Source organism: Trichoderma citrinoviride (assembly GCF_003025115.1).
Source record: "Trichoderma citrinoviride strain TUCIM 6016 unplaced genomic scaffold BBK36scaffold_8, whole genome shotgun sequence".
Taxonomy (NCBI): Eukaryota; Fungi; Ascomycota; class Sordariomycetes; order Hypocreales; family Hypocreaceae; genus Trichoderma; species Trichoderma citrinoviride.
The window spans coordinates 1,036,724-1,054,955 of record NW_020194716.1 but is presented as its reverse complement, the minus strand read 5'-3'; the positions used below and the strand labels follow the sequence as shown (position 1 = coordinate 1,054,955).

At 55.8% G+C, this 18,232-nt stretch overlaps 8 protein-coding genes across 8 annotated transcripts; 3 read left to right on the top strand and 5 right to left on the bottom strand.

Moving 5' to 3' along the window:
- Window positions 1-161: 161 nt before the first annotated feature.
- On the top strand, window positions 162-1,052 carry BBK36DRAFT_164084 (NAD(P)-binding protein; the record flags this gene model as incomplete). Its single annotated transcript, XM_024897753.1, has 1 exon — window positions 162-1,052. The coding sequence occupies one exon, from the start codon at window positions 162-164 to the stop codon at window positions 1,050-1,052; it is 891 nt and encodes a 296-aa protein (XP_024749153.1).
- A 285-nt stretch (window positions 1,053-1,337) lies between these two features.
- Window positions 1,338-2,790, bottom strand: BBK36DRAFT_1159957 (hypothetical protein; the record flags this gene model as incomplete). The annotated part of the gene is made up of 2 exons (XM_024894250.1): window positions 1,338-2,503; window positions 2,580-2,790. The coding sequence occupies 2 exons, from the start codon at window positions 2,788-2,790 to the stop codon at window positions 1,338-1,340; spliced, it is 1,377 nt and encodes a 458-aa protein (XP_024749152.1).
- Window positions 2,791-5,292: 2,502 nt separating this feature from the next.
- On the bottom strand, window positions 5,293-7,495 carry BBK36DRAFT_1120539 (tryptophan synthase beta subunit-like PLP-dependent enzyme; the record flags this gene model as incomplete). The annotated part of the gene is made up of 10 exons (XM_024890710.1): window positions 5,293-5,807; window positions 5,860-6,023; window positions 6,138-6,150; window positions 6,209-6,464; window positions 6,522-6,686; window positions 6,743-6,783; window positions 6,852-6,923; window positions 6,975-7,188; window positions 7,282-7,368; window positions 7,421-7,495. 10 exons carry the CDS (start codon window positions 7,493-7,495, stop codon window positions 5,293-5,295), a joined length of 1,602 nt encoding a protein of 533 aa, XP_024749151.1.
- A 388-nt stretch (window positions 7,496-7,883) lies between these two features.
- BBK36DRAFT_1120589 (hypothetical protein) lies at window positions 7,884-9,574 on the bottom strand (the record flags this gene model as incomplete). Its single annotated transcript, XM_024890716.1, has 4 exons — window positions 7,884-8,436; window positions 8,503-8,798; window positions 8,858-9,406; window positions 9,503-9,574. The coding sequence occupies 4 exons, from the start codon at window positions 9,572-9,574 to the stop codon at window positions 7,884-7,886; spliced, it is 1,470 nt and encodes a 489-aa protein (XP_024749150.1).
- Window positions 9,575-10,860: 1,286 nt separating this feature from the next.
- Window positions 10,861-11,418, top strand: BBK36DRAFT_1120521 (hypothetical protein; the record flags this gene model as incomplete). Its single annotated transcript, XM_024890705.1, has 1 exon — window positions 10,861-11,418. The coding sequence occupies one exon, from the start codon at window positions 10,861-10,863 to the stop codon at window positions 11,416-11,418; it is 558 nt and encodes a 185-aa protein (XP_024749149.1).
- Window positions 11,419-12,200: 782 nt separating this feature from the next.
- On the top strand, window positions 12,201-13,467 carry BBK36DRAFT_1159954 (hypothetical protein; the record flags this gene model as incomplete). Its single annotated transcript, XM_024894249.1, has 2 exons — window positions 12,201-12,782; window positions 12,847-13,467. The coding sequence occupies 2 exons, from the start codon at window positions 12,201-12,203 to the stop codon at window positions 13,465-13,467; spliced, it is 1,203 nt and encodes a 400-aa protein (XP_024749148.1).
- A 171-nt stretch (window positions 13,468-13,638) lies between these two features.
- Window positions 13,639-14,904, bottom strand: BBK36DRAFT_1169520 (PLC-like phosphodiesterase; the record flags this gene model as incomplete). Its single annotated transcript, XM_024895328.1, has 2 exons — window positions 13,639-14,787; window positions 14,848-14,904. The coding sequence occupies 2 exons, from the start codon at window positions 14,902-14,904 to the stop codon at window positions 13,639-13,641; spliced, it is 1,206 nt and encodes a 401-aa protein (XP_024749147.1).
- Window positions 14,905-16,706: 1,802 nt separating this feature from the next.
- BBK36DRAFT_1169519 (glycoside hydrolase family 18 protein) lies at window positions 16,707-18,004 on the bottom strand (the record flags this gene model as incomplete). Its single annotated transcript, XM_024895327.1, has 3 exons — window positions 16,707-17,469; window positions 17,538-17,855; window positions 17,904-18,004. The coding sequence occupies 3 exons, from the start codon at window positions 18,002-18,004 to the stop codon at window positions 16,707-16,709; spliced, it is 1,182 nt and encodes a 393-aa protein (XP_024749146.1).
- Window positions 18,005-18,232: the final 228 nt, after the last annotated feature.

Below are 18,232 nucleotides of genomic sequence, written 5' to 3'. Positions count from 1 at the left end.
TAGTCTTCTTGGGGTGACATGAGTTGAGTCTCTTGTCTATATAAGTCCTCGTTCCCCGTTGTCCGCCTCCAGACAAGACAATCAACACACCTCAACTTACACACTCACAACTTCAAACACCTCCCTTCTTCCAAACTTCCTTGCCCTCAATCTCAACCAAAATGGTCACCGTCGCCATCGCAGGAGGAGGCTCCTCCATCGCCTCCAACATCATCGCCGCCATCCTCGCCACCAAGAAGCACAAGCTCGTCATCCTCACCCGCTCCCCGCGGCCCGGTCTCGAGGCCCAAGGCGCCGTCGTCAAGCCCGTCGACTACGCCTCCCACGCGCAGCTCGTCGACGCCCTGCAGGGCGTCGACACCGTCTACAGCTGCATCTGGACTCACGGCCCCGACATCCAGGCCACGCAGCTCGCCCTCCTAGACGCCGCCAAGGAGGCCAAGGTGCGCCGCTTCGTGCCCTCGGAGTGGTCCGTCCCCGCGTACGACGCCGTGGCCTTTTACAAGCCCAAGGAGGCCGTCTGGGAGGCCGTCAAGAAGTCTGGGCTGGAGTACACGCGCTTCATCTGCGGCATCTGGATGAACGTCTGGGGCCCCGGGGCGACGCACGACGAGGTCGGTGCGAGGGCGGGCTACGCCGGCCCGCCCTTTCTCGCGGACATCAAGGGCGGTAGCATCGCCGTGCCCGGCGACGGCACCGGCAAGATCAGCACGACGCACATGGTCGACGTGGGCAAGTACGCTGCCGCGGCGCTGGACTTTGACAAGTGGGAGCCCGACAGCGTGGTTGTCGGGGATGAGTTGACGGTCAATGAGCTCGCGGACAAGATTGAGCAGGCGACGGGCAAGCCGCTGACGCGCAATGTGATCTCGCTGGAGGCCATCAAGGCGGTCCTTGCGGGGGAGACGGACCCGGCGACGCAGATGATTCATGAGTTTTTCAAGATTATTGTCGAGGGCGGGTATGGGCTGACGCCGAATGTGAACCAGAGGGTGCCGGAGGTTGTGCCGATCAAGGTGGATGAGTTTTTGAAGAAGCACTGGGGTGCGTGAGGGTCCTGAGGATACTCTACTTTACGTATATCCTTGAGTTGAATATTTAGTGTTGTGTTACGCTTTTCACGTTTGCTGTGTGACTAGTCATAAATTGTAAGGAAAGGAACTTTATACATTTTTAGAGAGCTATGAATGCTCAGGGGTGAACAAACCGACCTCCTCAAATACAAGGTCTACATCCAACTGCCCCCTGAGTCCTGACTACCTAAATATCATATGTCATTACCTCCCTAGCCACCAACGAAATATTCAACTATCAAGGAACCAACATGAACCTCGCACTTACACAGCCAAGCAAGAGTTGAAAACCTGCGCATCCTTCTGGAAGACAGTCGCCTGGTTCGGCCTATCTCCCGACCCTCCAAAGCCCGCAAAGCCATCCAGCTCAACACCAACGTCCAGCGAGAGCGAAACCTCGCCCGGGCTGTTCCCGCAAGCCGCGACGCCAGCCGTGCTCGCCGAGCCCTCAAAGTCGGCGGTCAGGACAGGCGCCTGGAGGGCGACGCCCCCGACGACGCCCTCGTCCAGGAAGGTCGCGGCGAGCTCCAGCGTGAAGACGGGGGCGACCTTTGCGGTGACGGAGACGGAGCCCGTGGCACTCAGCTGGGTCGTCTGGACGCTGGGCTGGATGTCCGCCGACTGGCCGAGCGTGAAGCCCGAGCCGTCGGGCAGGCTCGCCGAGACGCCCAGCGAGGCCGTCGCCGAGCCGCTGATGGCGGAGACGGAGGCGTTGGCGACGATGCTGAGCTGCGGGCCGATGTCGACGACGTCCGCAATCGAGAAGCCGGCCAGCGGGACCGTCGCGATCGGGACGCTGAACGACAGCGGGCTCGTGAGGGCGCCCGACGCCGTCAGGCTGACGTCCACGTCGGCGCCGAAGTTGTTCACCGTGCGCACCGACGCGGAGAAGCCGTCGCTCAGGGACAGCGTAATGTCCGCGTCGGCGGCGCCACGCGTCGCGCAGCTGTCGCAGTTGAGCGCGACGTTGATGCCGTCGATGGCCGTGCTGTAGATGGGGCCCGAGAAGTCGTGCGAAATGTCAATCGTCACGTCCTTGCTCACCGACCTCCTCTTTGACGTAGTACTACCACTGCTGCCGGCGATGCGGATGCTCGCGTCCTCGGCAAAGTCCTTCCACTTGGCCAGCGAGGCCGCCATGAGCGCCGTGTTGGCCGCGGCGTCGTAGCTGATGGACTCGACGGAGAAGGGCTGGCGGCCCTTGGCGCCCGCGCAGGCCTGGCCCTCGGCGACGTAGATGATCTTGTTGGCCGGGCTCGCGTCGACCCATTGCCAGGCCTGCTGGGCGGCCTGCAGGGAGGCGGCGCTGCCGAACTTGATGGTGATGTCCTCGGTGGCGCAGTCGACGGACTCGACGACGTCTTGCATGTTGATGGCCGTCAGCAGGCGGAAGCCGCTCGCGGCCGTGAGCGTCATGTTGGCGACGATGCCTGTATAAGGATTGTTAGAGAGGGTTTCATCATGCCAAGGTATGATGTGTGAGAAGATGGGGGGGGAATCACGTACCGGAGTCTTGGTGCGACCAGAGGTAGCTCTGCACCGTCTTCAGCGACAGATTCGAGCCATCGTTACCCGCGGGCGTATCAGGCGTCAACACGACGTTGTCCGCGGCTGCGGGAGCAGTGGCAGCGGCCCTCCTTGCGAGCACGGGGCTTGCAGAGGCATAGTTGGCCAGGGCAAGCAGAAGCCCTGCCGAAGCAGCACTCTTGATAAACATGATGGAGACTGCTTCCAAGTAGATGGAATGATGTCAACAGAAAGCTCCAGTCAAACTGAAAACGAACGATTGTATCTCCAAAAGGAAACGAAAGACGAATGGATCTATAGGGGCGAGTGAGTGAAGGAGTGCTCGCTTGTCTGAACAACCGAAATCACCACCAGCGAGGCCATCGTCAGTCTAATATACATGACCCAGCCCCGGAACAGACATGCCATCTGTTGCCCAATTCAAAAGAGACTCCATTCCCAAAACGACTTGACACTTTCAATGGAGAAACGCCGAGAAACAAGGGCAAACGCACCAGCATGGCCCTCGGTTTCTCTCCCTCACGGTAACCTTCTCCTTCTCATACTACTACTACTACTCCATACCACCACCTACTAGTCTACTGGACAGAGAGCAGAAGAAGGAAAAGAATGCCTCGAGGGCGTGGCTTGACTGTCATCATCCCTGGCTGAAACACCACCTGCCTTTCCGGAGCCGTCCATCCGAAACCCAGCGCGCGGACAAGGGGGAACACCCCAAACCTCCAACCCTAACCCCCAGTCAACACAGGTCCCAAATTTTCATTCTAGTCTGTATCTTTGACAGAAGTTGTGTGCTTCAAAACAAACACTTTGTATCATGTTTCCTCACAACCTTATAATAAACGCACAGTCTCCCCCCCCCCCCCCCCCCCCCGGCACCGGGCATCGCCGTGCAATATCGCACTTGGATACAGCACAAAGAAGTCTCCGTTACCTTAGTAGCCGTTTCGCGAGAGTGCCGTATTTTGTTTCCCTTCTGGCCTAAGCTTGAACAGTTAGGTTGCAGCATCTCTCGAAGCATGCATCGTTCTCTTCTCAGAAGGTACAATCGCAGTCGTGCGCGCATTGATGTCAATTTACCAGCCCATCCGATGTGGGCAGATGCCGGGATATTGCTTCAACTGCCTCCCTTTCCCCTGCTCTTCAGGCAAGGCGAGCCGGACGATCATTGAGGCTTATACGGAGTACTACTACTACAGGAGACCATGCACTAATCCACACACACTCTGAATGTATGCATATCAACTCTGAACAAGTAAAGCACCTTCTTGTTGCTATTTAATCAGTCCTATTTTCTTCGTCTATATCCTTGCTATCCTGCTACCTTGGAGACACAACATACCCGTAGATTTCACCTCATGAGACTCTGGTAATCTCCGCAAAAGTTACACTCTTGCACACAGACATCCTTGACCGGAGCTACACGGCTTGTAAGAAGCACTTCAGCAACACCCCTTGTAAACAGCAAAACACACACAGAAGAAGAGAATAGAAAATAAGTGAACAAAAAGGGCCAAGGATAGAAAAAAACACAAAGCACGCAACTCTACCGAGTCACAGAGATCCCCCTTCTCAGCCACAAAATGATGCCATGTGGGAAACCACCTGAATCAACCCAAGGCCCCCTATCCCTGTCCCTGTCCCTGGCTTACTTATGTAGAAAAGCTCCGTATTTCTCACATGGTTTTACCTACTTGCCCGTTTTGTATGCCGGCTGTCGGCCCCGCTGAGGCATCAAAGACGCTGATCATCCGGCGCCGAGACATTCCGGAATAAAAATCATCGAGGAAAAAGAAGGCAAAACCCGCTGCAGTCTTGTAATTTTCCTATCTAGATTGTACAGTATCTGGGGCTTATGATAAAAGGCTCTACAGGGTTTTTTCACAAACGATGGTAAGTCGTCCTTTGCATGTAAGCCCCCTGGCCCTTCATGTATGATTCCGCCATTGACACAGACCGATAACGACGAACTTCAACGGAGACCGGAAAAGAAACCGCTTCATGGAATCAAAAGATACTACCTGAAAACGATTCCGATTCTCGACGAACCTTGCAGTTGCATTTCGATAGTAGTAGTATCACCTTTCAAGAAAGAGATCATCCCGTTTCGTGCAGACATCTCCATCCATCCTACCTCGAACCCGGTCACCGAGCAATCTTTCAGTCCCCCATCTCCACCGCTAACAGTCGACAAGAGGTGATTTGCATACCGACTACTACCACAAAGCAGGAAGGTCGGTCGTAAAAAGCCGAAAGAACGTTCATCAGCAGCTATTCCTAGAGATCATGAGCCCCGTCTAGTAGGTAGACGTACGTTTGCTTCGGTTAGATACGAGCTTTCTCCACGCACAGATACGGAGCTTTTCTGGATGCAACCTTGAAGGGCCATGTAACTGCCGATTCTGGAATGTCTATAGAAACTTCACATGGGATTTGCTGTTCAATATTTCTGGATTTGGATGGCCAACACCGTGTCGCTCTCGGCCAAAGCGGTTTTGCTCAACTGCAACTCTTATCAAAAACCTCTCAGTGCCAGCTGGCCGAACGGAATACTACTCCTCGCTAAGCTCATCAACCCAGGTCCTCATCACGACATCAATCGATCCGATAGACACAATCATGCTGGTACTTTTTCTAACACACTCATCTATCGTATACAGGGTTACAGTACACCGTTTTAGCATTCCCGCATTCAGCTGCTCTCGGCCTTGAGATCCTCCTCCACCTGGCCCTTGACAACCTCCCGCACCTTTTCCCACGAATTGTCCACAAGCGTCACCCGCCTCTCCTGCGTCAACAGAGCCTTGAACTCGTCGGGCAGCACCTGCTCCTCAAAGTTGAACCCGGGCTCCTCGCCCAGCGCCTGCGTGACGACGCCCGAGAACTTGGCCGGGTGGGCCGTCGACAGCGAGATGTGGTGCGTCTGCGGTCCCGCGCGAGCAATCGACCGCTCCGAAGCCGTGACGCCGACCGCCGAGTGCGGATCCAGGACATACTTTGTCGATTTGTACCATGACTTGATCGTGTCCACCGTCTCCGCGTCGCTCACGCGCTCGCTCTCAAACGTCCTGCGCCCGTTTTCCAGGATCTCGTCGTGTACCGGTCCGAAGCCGCCTGTCGTCTTCAAGGACTTGTACCAGGCACTGACTTCTTGCCCGGCCTGTTTCCTGTTGAACTCTTCATCCATGCCGACAGTTGCAGCAAAGTCTGAGCGTAGTTAGCTTCTGTAAGTAAACCTGGAAGCGTAGAAATTTTTTACCTCTCGCCAGGAACCACATGAGTCTCTCAAAATTGCTGGACACCAAGATATCCATGGCCGGACTCATCGTTTCCTTGCAGTTTTCGGCCTTGGAGCCGTTCTCGTCTTGAGCGGAGCTCTTCTCGTACCGGCCCGTCATCCAGAACCGGTGCAAGATGTCGTTCCTGCAGCCATGGGGTTAGTACGCGGTACTCTCTCAGTCGCTTGCCTCCTCCAGTCACTCAAACACTGAGCGACTATGCTTCACTGGGACGAGATTTGCGCTTTTGTCAACTTACTCATTTGTCGCCACTGTGAGATATCAGTTAGAGAATACTTATCACAATGGTAGCAGAGTAAAAAGACTTACCGACTAGCTTGGCCACGGGAAGACCCATCTGCTTCGCAAAGTAGCCCGCCAAAATGTTGCCAAAGTTTCCTGTGGGCGTCACAAACCGGACCTTGTCGCCGACCTGGAAGGACGAATTCTGCTTGGCGAGAGAGAAGTAGGAGTGGAAGTAGTAGACGATCTGGGCGAGGATTCGTGAAAAGTTGATGGAGTTGACGGCACCGAGCTGCAGCGTCTCGTTGGCATCGGGGTCGCCAAACAGAGCCTTGACAATGTCCTGTTTGCAGAGGTCAGTGAACAGCCCCGAGGTGGATGTATGCATGCTTGGACCTACCTGGCAGTCGTCAAAGGTTCCCTCAATGGCCAGGTTGTGGACGTTGGCATCCTGGCAGGTCGTCATCTGCGCCTCTTGGATGGGGCTGATGCGGCCCTTGGGGTGCAGAATGAAGACGGAGACATCCTTCTTGCCCTTTAAGCCGTAGATGGCAGCAGATCCAGTCTGAGACTGTCAGTATCGTAATCGCCAATACGGCTGGGTTCAGGGAGCAAGCCTACATCGCCGCTTGTTGCGCCCACAACAGTCAAATGATGCCTCTCTGTTGGCTAGTTAGCGTCCAGAGGTCCGCGTCGAATCGACGAGAGCTGTTCGCGGTTGATGGCCTACCCTTTCCTTGCTTGCCCTGGTTCTTTCGCACGAGAAAGTACTCAAAGAGGTTGCCCAGAAACTGCAAGGCACCTGGTGGCATGTCAGATGAATGATGTCACTGCCAGCCAATGCGAAACCCACAGTCTTTGAAAGAATAGCTCGGGCCGTGAAACAGCTCGAGAAGGTATAGGTTGTCCTTCAGATGAACCAGAGGCGCGACCTCTTCGGAGCGGAACGTCGAGTAGCTTCGGTCGATGATGGCTTTGAGGTCGTCGGCAGGGATCTCGGACCGCGAGATGTATAGGCTGAGGATCTCGAAGGCGAGTTCGGCGTACGAGAGGTCTTTCCAGTTGCGCTGCGGCTTGTGTTAGCCATTGACCCATGCGAGCAAGACGAATCGATCGGAAGCATGCCCGCGACGCAGGGAAATGCGTTGCTGCGTGCGTACCCAGTTCTCCGCGGCGGGAATCTCATGCGGCAAGAAGAGACCCCCGTCAGCGGCGAGGCCCTTGAGGACAACGGTTTCGAACGAGAGCTGCAGAGCCAGTTAGTAGATGGCCACAGGGTTTGTCGTCAGTAGAACAAACATCGTAATCGCCGCCTCTGGTGGACAGGTAGACTTGCGACTCGGTGTGAGTCTTCTCTGGTGCGCCGTTGGCCATCTTGTCGCGGTTGCAGCGAGTGCCGTTGCTGTTGTCTTTCCTGGTCTTGACTCTTGCAACCTGGAGATGCCCCTCCGATCTGTGGCGGGCTGGTTTTGGTGTCAGCCGCCGGAGGATCAATCGGCCGGCCGAAACCGGAATCTACTGGCCTTGCAGCCAGAAGAAGCTGCAGTTGTTTGATCGCGCTATAATAAACGCCCAATACTAACCTGTAATAAATCGTGAGCAGCATGAAGAGCATCGACAAAATCCAACATATGCATGAATTGAAGAGACGACCCATCATCTATGCGCCTGATTATCGGGCAGAAATACAGCATCGCCACCGCTCGACATTGGCATTCGTCCTTCATCATGAACCTGTCCAAATATACTCAATGCGTCTTTGTTAGGTAGGCAGGTATCTCCTTGATCCCGTACTGTACATCTGCCAAACATGACTCAACTGTGCTGAAATCGCACTCGCCACCGCAAATCCGCTTCCAATCCTCCCAATTAGCTTCATGATCCAATCTCGCTGCCATTGTGTCCTTGACCTGGCCCCTGCAATCCTCAGCGGAAACAAGAACAGCAGCGGCGAGAGGTTGGTGGTGTCGAGCGCCAAGTTGGAGAGCCCGAGGATGGTGTTTGTGTGGGTTTGAATGGTTGCCTGCTCCAACGTCGGCGGTACGAGGCCTACTCGATGCCAGTGAGGGATTTCGTAGTCGAATATTCCCGACAGGTAGATGCTGATGGCGGCAAAGAATATTCTCGAGAGCAGCATACTGGCATCTTCACTATCCAGAGATGGGGTATCTGCTTGAGCTGTGGCTTGCGCATACGACGCATACCAGCTACTGAGAGCTTCGCGGAGAATGAAGGCATCCGAGCAGATAGCCTGGGCTTCCAAGGTCGGTTCCCCATCGGGGCATTTCTCTTGTCCATCAATGAATGCTGCCGCTCTGTTACATTTTGAAAGATCAGTAAACGTTGCCACGAGAAGCAACTCGGAGAGCTCATATACTTACCGAACTCGTAACCTGGATACCATGACCATGATATCGAGCAGAGAATCCAAGGGATGCCATTCATCTCCGTGCTCACCAGTCCACATCCCCCTCGTCAATTCCATCCATTCCGGCTGAGTTAGGAACGTGGACTCGTTTCCAAGGATGCTTCGCGATACCTCGAAAATGCGTGCCTGGACAAAAAACTTTCTGCTTGGGCCAGATCGACACATCGAGGGACCGCTCGCTTCGAGGGCCTTTGCCGTGCCATGCGTCATGTGCTGCTGCCATCCATCACCCGTTTCGTCGTTGATTAACTGGTGGATGTGAGTATGGTCTGCTTCTTTTCCTACAAAGTCGTGTGCTTGATGCTTACTTCGAATAAACCGAGAAAGAGAGTTGCCCACAGCACCGTATCACGCAGACCATCGTCCTCCGTCCTCGACTTCATGTTATCAATCATTTCACGCAGCCCTAGGATGGACTTTGAGTAATACTCAAGCGCAATCGCCAGGCATTCGTTCCTAGGGGGGGCATCCGGCGCGTTGAGCTTGACTGCCTGTATCGCCCCAAGGGACAACATGGCATCCATGAGATACGAGCATGCGTGAAGCTCGGAGAGCTGCTTGACTTGATTTACCAGCCAAGTCTTTTTGCCAGTAAAGCTATTCCGCCCGGCAAAAACGTCAAAGTAGTAAAGAAAAGAGAGCTTGTCATCTGTGAGCCGCGACGGAGAAGAAACAGCGGGCCCTCTACTTGCTGAGGTTTGTTTCCGCCTCGTTGGCTTAGACGATTTGAAGGTGGCGGGAGTCGTTCGCTCGCCTCTTTCTACCAAGATGATCTGCGAACTGACCTTCGAAGCGGATGCGAATGTGCAGGCAAGTTGCCGGCGTTGGCAATTGGTGCAGGGAGCCTGGCCGGAGCACTGGTATTACACTCGTTAGCATTTACGCTTCAACGAGATGTAGCAGGAGACGTGGATTCTTTTGGCTTTGAAGATGACTTGTGCCACTCATCTCACCTTGAGATGGCTGGTGGAACATGCTTGACAGCGGGACGTCTTCTTGCGTCCGTCAAAGGGCCCGATCAACATGTTGCCGGCGATGTTTGGTGTCAAGACATTTCGTATCACGGTTTCTGCCTTTGACATTCGCCGTATATCTGGGGCTGGGAATCACCTCAGATGGGGTTGTAGACGGTGACTTTCAGCCATTGCGCCCTTGCTGGGACGTTGGTCTCGGGACAGGTCTTGGGCCTGGTCCCTTGGGCGCTCGCCGAGGTGAGTCAGGCGCTCTCCGTGAGACAAGACGGATCTCGGCGGCGGAGCCATACTAGCCCTTTGGGATCAGCAGAATGGTGATTGTTTGTATACGGCATTGAAGGAAGCAAAAGATTCATGATATCCATGGTTCGGAGATATCTAGCCATGTACTTACCCTATGTAGCAATGCTGTGTGAGCCGGTGGTTAGCTGGACGTGGAGGTGTTTTAGCTCCATCAAATGAGAAGCCGGGCGTCATGACAATGCTCGTCGTCGATCATCAATTCGGGATGGAAGCCTCGGAGATACGCCGCAGAGGATGCTACAGAATGCTGGTGCTGCCAGTCTTTCAGCCAGCTACCTAGCTACCTGGTGGCGATGCTTGCTTGAGTACCTTATCATGAGGTTTGTGCTCGGGAATGATTCGTCTGATCGAGTGCAGTGCTTGTTCTGCAGCCAAGAAGAGCCTACGAGCACTCCCCGCTGCACGATACTGCAGATGGAGTTTAGCGACAGACTCTGTACTCGAATCAGATGCCCATGTTTACACTCTTATGCAGCTGCTTGATTATAGAGATGTCCATCCTCTCCATGTTCCCTCCGCCATTGGAGCATTTCGACTTCGAGCAATTTCTCCCAACTGCAGCTTATCAAGGTAGCAATACTGAGAGATTCCTCCGTACCTTATGTACATCAATGCCTGTGCACGCGCACACAAAAGAGGAAAAAGCGCACCTTGCGCTACCCCACCTTTGCCGAGCGGGCATCACGTGGCTGCCTCTGCTGCTGGCGGCAGTCGCTTCCACTCTCGTACGTAAACAAGAAAGGCGCCACGGATCGCGTCTCTGCACTCACTTCATCAGCCTCAGTCAAGTCAGTCAGTCATCAGGTCGTCGACGGGTCTCTGCGCTTTGGAAGCTGTTGCGTGCTGTTCGTCTGCCTGTCCTGTCCATCTCCGTCTTCTTCTCCTTTGCCACATCATAACGCTGCAACCGTGGGCATTGCCGTCTCCTCCCAGCCTCTCCGGCGAAATCTTGCTCTGGAGTTCGTTCTGGTCTCATCAGTCTCTTCCATTCTTCCCTCTCTCGTGCCAACATCTCCTCAGCACCTCTGCCCGCCATGGCCTCTCTCATCGGGCAGACGTTCCACTCGTTCGAGGAGGCCTACGACGCCATCCAGCGGGCCGAGTACTCGCACGGCTTCATCACCATCAAGGAGCGAGTCAACCGGCGCAACGGCGTCGTGGTGCGCGGCGAGGTGCGCTGCCGGCACAGCGGCATCTACCGCCAGTACCACCTGAGCCGCAACAAGTACATCACGTCGACTCGCAAGACGGACTGCCCCTTCTTCTTCATCGTCGCCCGCCGCACCCGCATGGCCGACTACATCATCTCGGCGCGGTCCAGCCAGCACAACCATGAGCCCGCCAGCATGGAGGACCTGCAGAACAAGGTGCCCCGTCCCTTTGGCATCCAGGACCTGTTCCAGCTGGTGGAAACGCGCCTGCAGGCCGAGGGGGCGTCGACGAGTAGCGTTGCGCGCGAGATATGCAACGAGCGCCCCACCGTCAACATCACCGAGGCTGACATCTTCTTTATCCAACGTAAACTGCGCGAAGGCCAATTCTATGCGTCCACTGAGGCCTTTATCAATAACAATAAGCCCAAGAAGAACTGAAGACTTGCGAACAAGGTGGAACCAAAGGCATTGATGTTTCTCTGACTGATTTGATTGATTGACTGAATGAGCTTGAAATTTCTGGCAACATACTACCTACTACTACTATTACACCCCCCACACTGGGGAAGGGAATCTCTGCTTGAACGGCAGACAGACCATGTCCTTTGATAGCGTGTGTGCGCATAATGCTCGCCCTTGCCAACTGACGGAGTACGAACATCGATCCGGACCGGGTACGAAACAAACTGCCCGCATACATACTGCTCGACTCCATCATACTAGTGCGGATCTATCATCGACATGGTCATCATCACCACCACCATGATGCCTTACCCAAAACGGAAGTCATGTCGCGACGCCGTGCGGCTTGAGTCGTGGCCGCAACTCAGCCTCATCGGCCCCAAATGGGCACTTCTTGGGCAGATCGCTGTCCTTGGCTTTTCCGGGATATAGGGGGGATGGCCTACGAATCCAGCTGCAAATGTCGCGTGGCACAATAGCGTCTCCGTCAGCCTCACGGAGCTTCGTCGTCATGGGCCTTCGCGGTATCATGGACTATTTGGGAATGGACTCCTGGAGGCTTGTATAGCTGTGAGGCATCCTCGCAAGATGGAAAGAGGGCTTGAGATGGGCTTATAAACGACCACAGGTCGTCGTTTACTCTACTGTCTCGGACATATATCAATACAACTCACTCACTCACTTCCGTTCTGTCTATCCGTTCTATAAATCGCAGCTCAACTCTCCAAGGCCATCTCTACCACTAGACACCGACAACCATGCACTTCATCGCACTCTTCTGCCTACTGCTCTCCGTCTCCAGAGCGATCCTGGTCCCCGGCCCAACAGGTCCCTACGCCGTCGCCGTGAAAGAGCAGCCCCTGACGGACGCCAGCCGGGCCGATCCCCTCGACCCAACGGGCAAATCCAAGACTCGCCGCCTCCTGATCTCGTTGTATCTTCCCATCGATGAATCCCGACGCTCGTGCCCTACGGTGACGGTGCCCTACATGACTCCCCCCGTGGCAGCCTCGTATGGGCAACAGGCGGCTCAGGTCGGCCTGCCGGACACCCTGTACTATCCGTTCGAGATGGAGTTTTGCAATCTCGAGAAGTTTTCTCCATGCGGTCGGGCGTCGATCAAGAATAACGAGTATCCTCTTATCTTGTTCGATCCTGGATTTGGAGAATCGAGGCTTGTATACGGTGCTATGGCTCGGTCTTTGGCGAGCCATGGCTATGTTGTTGTTACCGTGGACCACCCGTTTGATGCGCCTGCTGTGCAATTCCCCGATGGGTCCGTTATCCAGGGGGTTGATCTTGATGACTCTGACATCGAGGTCCTCCAAAAGGTCCTGAAGGTAATTATAAACACTAGAAGCATCCGGTATATACGAGAGTCAATCTACTGACACTCCATCGCAGGTCCGCACCGACGACATCACCTTCATCATCAACCAACTCAACAACCCCAAAATCACAAAGCCCCTGCTCGCCGACTTCCCTGGCACCGTCAACACCACGCGCCTCGCCATCTGGGGCCACTCCTTTGGCGGCTGCGCCGCCGCGTCCGTCGTCCACGCCGACAAGCGCGTCCTCGGCGGCCTCGACCTCGACGGCATGCTCATCGAGCCCATCCTCAGCACAGACTACGTCATCGCCAAGCCCTTTATCCTCGCCGGCCGCAAGGGCCACAGCAGCGAGGATCCGTCCTGGAACCAGTTCTGGCCTCCTCGTCGTCCCTTAAGGGGCGCGGGCGCGGGCGCGGGCCGCGGGGCGGCGCCGCGCATGGAGATTGCCGTTGCGGACACGCTGCACGGGGCGTTCAAGGATGATTTGATGCTGCTGAGTGCGCTTGACTTGCCGGCGGAGGCCAAGGAGGCTGTTCGGGCGCTGCTGGGGAGCATTGATCCGCGGCAGTTGGATGGGGACTTGAATGGTATCCTGACGGCGTTTTTTGAGTTTCTGTTTCACGGGGAGAAGCACTCTTTGAGGGCACTTTCGCATGACTTTAAGAATGTTACCGTCGTGCGAAGCAGCTTCTAATTTGCAGGAGATATCGTCCATGGATACCTATATGGACTTATATCGGCACTTTTACTACCCCTTTATCATATCTGGACAGTCTTTATTATGATATATATACAGTTATACACTTGTTTGGACATATACCCGCTTCCTCATCCCTTCAACATAATATACACACCGTCGTACAACTTACAGTCCAAGACCAAAGCAATTGGCATAGTAAGTCACCGTGGCAGTCCAATCCGAAAACATGCCCGCAACACCAACCTGTCTCGCCAGCACATCCACCAGCGTGTAGATATCCCCATCCCTCTTCACCACATCCTGAATCGACCCGTAGAAATAGTCCCCGAGGGCATGAACCTCGGCAATCGGCCCCGACCGCTCCAGACTCCACGTCAAGATCTTGAGCCCCAGCGCCTTGGCCTTGTTGGCGTACTCGCTGGGCACAATCTTGCCGTCCCGGGCCGTGACGAGGTACGGCAGCGGCGGGGCGACGTAGACGACGCCGTCCCTCTTGTACCGCGTCAGGTTGGCCACGGCGGCGTCCATGCCGAAGAGGTCGGCGGCGGAGTCGAGGAACATGGCCTGCCGGGCAAAGGCCGGCTCGTGGCGCAGCCAGTAGAGGATGTCGTCGTAGAGGAAGCTCTGGACGTAGACGCGCGACGGCGGGATGCCGGCCTCCTTGAAGGTGTCGATGAACTGCTGCGCGTAGCGCTGCTGGGTGTAGTTGCCGCCGCGGAACGGCATGGGCACCTCGGGCGTCTTGAGCTCGGGCGTGAACTGCAGGCCCAGGGCCCGCGTCATGGCGATGTGCTCCTTGAGCGACATGAGCGTGCCGCACGTGTTGTACAGGTCCGTCCGCCAGGGGAGGATGCCGCCCAGGTAGTCGGCCGGCGTGGTGGCGCTGGCGTTGAAGGCGTCCATCTTGCTGCACAGCGACTTGAACTCGGCGAGCGTCAGGTCGCTGGTGCAGCACTTTGCGGCCGCGGGCTGGCTGCCGTTCGCCGGCGTGAAAGGCTGCGTGCACTTGGCGTTGAGCTCGGGGACGTCGACGACGTTGGTCGTCGTGTGCAGGTCGCACTGGCTGTGGCGGCACACCAGCTCCAGGTCCGCAGTGAAGGCGACGTCGCACTCGAGGATGCCGGCGCCCATGCGCGCGCCCGCCAGGTTGGACTCGCGCGAGTGCTCGGGGAACTGCAGCGGCGCGCCGCCGCGGTGCGCGATGGAGAAGCTCGACGGCCGCATCTTGAGCTCCTTGCACGACTCCAGCTTCGCCTTGAGCGGGCCCTCGCTCATGTTGTCCACCAGGTAGTACGGCCGCGGGCCCAGCTCGATCTGCTTGAAGGGCTTGAGGCCGTCCGTCGAGCACGGCTTGGGCGTGGGCTTGGCCGCCACCTGCTGGCCGATGGCGGCGAGGCCGACGACGGCGGCGACGAGGGGCGTGAAGAGCATTGTGAAGGCGGCTTCCTCTGAAAGAAAGACAGGAGAGGGGGGGTGAAGGAGTGGCTGGATGGGAGGACCGAGGGAGGTCGAGCTGCTGCTGCCAGACAACTCACGAGTCTCTCGCTCCAACACCGGCGGGACTTTATCGCCATTATATATCCCGACCAGGGCAAAGTCCAAACCACCACCGCTGGACGTCCATCATCGCCCCGAGCAGTCGGTAGTTCATCTCTCTTCTCTCTCTCTCTCTCTCCCACATCCCAGACGAGCGGATACAACGACATGCATCCCACATGGTCATCCATCGCCACCCAGCAGCATCAGCAGCAGCACCCACGACCAGCCAAGCCCAGCGCCCCCAAGCAGGAGGATTCGTTGTTCTCTCCCCGTTTGGGCAAAGCCTGAGGTACGAGGTAGTAGCACTACTACCAAAACCATCTGCCACCTCGCAATCAAGATGGATCAACCACGCCTCTCGTCAATGGGCCTGTATGAAAGCCACGGGCCTCTCTCCACCAGGCGACGAATCACCCCATAGTGCTAATATATGACATGGGGGCGGCCGCCGCAGCCCAACCTGTGGTGTGCCTGAGGCTTACGAAAGTGCGACTTTGTGTGGTTGCGCTCAGTCATTGTGTCCTGCCCGGATGAGAACGTTGGCCTGTTCCAGGTTGATAAATGGCTTCTGCCCAGTGACATCCCGCTTTCTGAGTGTTGTGTCCCTGCGTTCTTTCGTTGTTGCAGAGTAGCATTTTGTATCCCGTCTTGCTGACTCGAGACTCATCGCTGCCACCCTCCTATGACGGTCCGTGCTTCTTTAAGCCGTACGAATGGGATATCGAGTCGTGACTTCATATCATTGCCGCCGTCAATTGGTCGCCTGACGCGGCTACACGTGCTATCAAGCGGCCCGGTTTTGTTGCTGATGCTGTTCCTGTCTCCGGTAATGCCTTGAGGGGAACGCTGCGCTGACATCGCTACAAGAGAGCAAGGGGTCTGAAGAGGGGAAGCAGAGGGACAAGATACTCGATCCCCGGTCAGCGTTTCACTGCGTCGGCCTTGGCTGCTGCACGGCTCAGCGGTTCGTTGGCGATAGGTAGTAATACGAGTGCGGAGAGCGGAGTACTACTAATAGTAAGGTAGGGACATTGAGTGCCCATGTCATCTCGTGGAGGTGCGCTCACATGGTGGAGAAGAGCCATTGGCAGGATCGCGGAGACGTGGGATCCGGGAACTCAACCAGATGAGACAAGACGAAAGAATGCTCTCGGCAATTCTTGTCTTGTCTCTCCACGAACCGGGCTCTCCCTCGATTGCACCGTGTCCAGGCACAGGCTTATGATTCGTCGCACGGACGTTACTCTGAATCTTTGTTCTTCCAGGGGTCACGCCGTGAGGTCTCGCTTACACAGAAGCGATTGCCGAGGTCTTCTTTTTGATTACGCGGCAGTTTTATTCTTAACACCAAGGTTAATTGCTTAGCTCGACGTGGCTTTGACTTGGTTCTTTATCCCAGCGTTCCGCTCATGCCCGAGAGCTTTGTTAGCAGACCCCCAGCCCGAGATGCTTCACATCTTGGGACATATCAAGGCCACGTGCGGATCTTATGGCCGCGGTACAGTCATAACGAGCGTTGCATTGTCTTGGCTCCTGGATCGATCGCATACAATGCACGCACGTGGCAAGCAATCGGGCGAGACGGACCACCAGGAATAAGGACGGTATAGACAACAAGCATCACCAAGAAAGTTGCACGTTATAGCTTTGAACCCCGTCTGCAGCATGTCACCGTCGGCGAACTTTCCCAAACATCACAGCTCATCTTTCAACCTCCTCTCATCAGCCCCGCGCAAGGCCCGAACGCCGTTGACAGTCGCCCTCAGATGCTTGAACAGCGGAGCATCCTCGCCCAGCCCCCAGGCAAACACTCCGCCAAGCTCCAGCTCTCCGACAAGCCGAGGGAGCTTGGTCTCGATTGTATGTGGTGTGTCGAATGACCACCACCTCTTGTCGTCTGCGTCCCAGTACCCGTAGCTTCCGTCTTCATCATAGAAGTCGTTGGCTTGAGCCCTCGTAAAGGAGTCGACCAGTTCGACGGGGACCTCGTCGTGCCAGCTGAAGGCGCCCGTCTTGCCTAGATCCGCTCCGCTGGTAGGGTCCTCCAGCAATTGGGTAGGACATCCCAAGGGCTGCCGAGCATCGCACTCTCCTGTCATGAACCACTTTGCATAATAGCCCAGTCCGAGGTTCAGCTTGTGGGGAGGTGCGCCGCGGTCGATATAACGCTTCATTGCTTCCCCCGACTCGGCCACCCCGCTGTGGTGCTTGACGACGCTATCACGGCGGTTCATCATGTCGTAAGTCATTACGTTGATGAAGTCGACGTGTCCCGCAATGGACGGTACAGTCGAGCTTGTAAAGGCCATCAGATCTCGTTCCAGGGCCGGCACCGCAATCGACAGCAGCTTTTCGCTCCCTAGCGCCGATCGAAGCTCTCCCACGAGGAGAGGGAATGCTTCAATTTCCCAATCTCGTTGTGAATTGGGGATGAGCTTGTAGTCGTCACGATTTCCGCTGTTGGCTGCCGTCAGTCAAGTCCCCATACCGGCATACCGGTAACCCTCCCTCCTCCACGCACGCACCCTGGATATTCCCAGTCAATGTCCACCCCATCAGCTCCAGTAAGATCAACCATGGCTCTAACCTGGCCAGCCCATCGTTTCCTTGATGCATCGTCGTGTGCAGCTTGTTCGAACCCGTGGGTGTCTCCCCAGCCTCCAATTGCCACCATGATCTTCGTATCTGGACTGAACTGCTTTCGAACTTCATTCACCGTTGTAAACAAGGGGAATTCGGCTGGCGTCTTATCCACATTGAAGACATCGGAGCGCATGAATGCCAGGATCACATGCGTTATTGGATCAACAAGGTGGTCCTCCGATGGGATCACGACGTGCTGTCTGCTCAGAGATTAGACGTGATCGCCATCTTGAGACAGAGCACCTCACCCCGTGAGATACATGATGCATCGAGCAGCTTCGTGCGTTGCTGCAAGGGAGCTGGTTACCAGGGCCAGCCAGAGGGCCACATGTCTGAGGGGAATATGCATCTCTGGGGCTGAAAGTATCGCAAAACAGAATCAATTCACCATCGCCAACTCATTTTGCATGCTTGCAAGGGAAAGGTGACCAGCGTCAATTGGTAGCATCCCCAAGTCGTGACATGGAGTGACTGCGCACAGTATGCGCACAGTGTATGGTCACAATCGATACGGCTATCTAATCTAAAGCTTCTTTTTTCTTCGGCTTTGCTTCGCGAAGAAAGCAGAACCTACCCA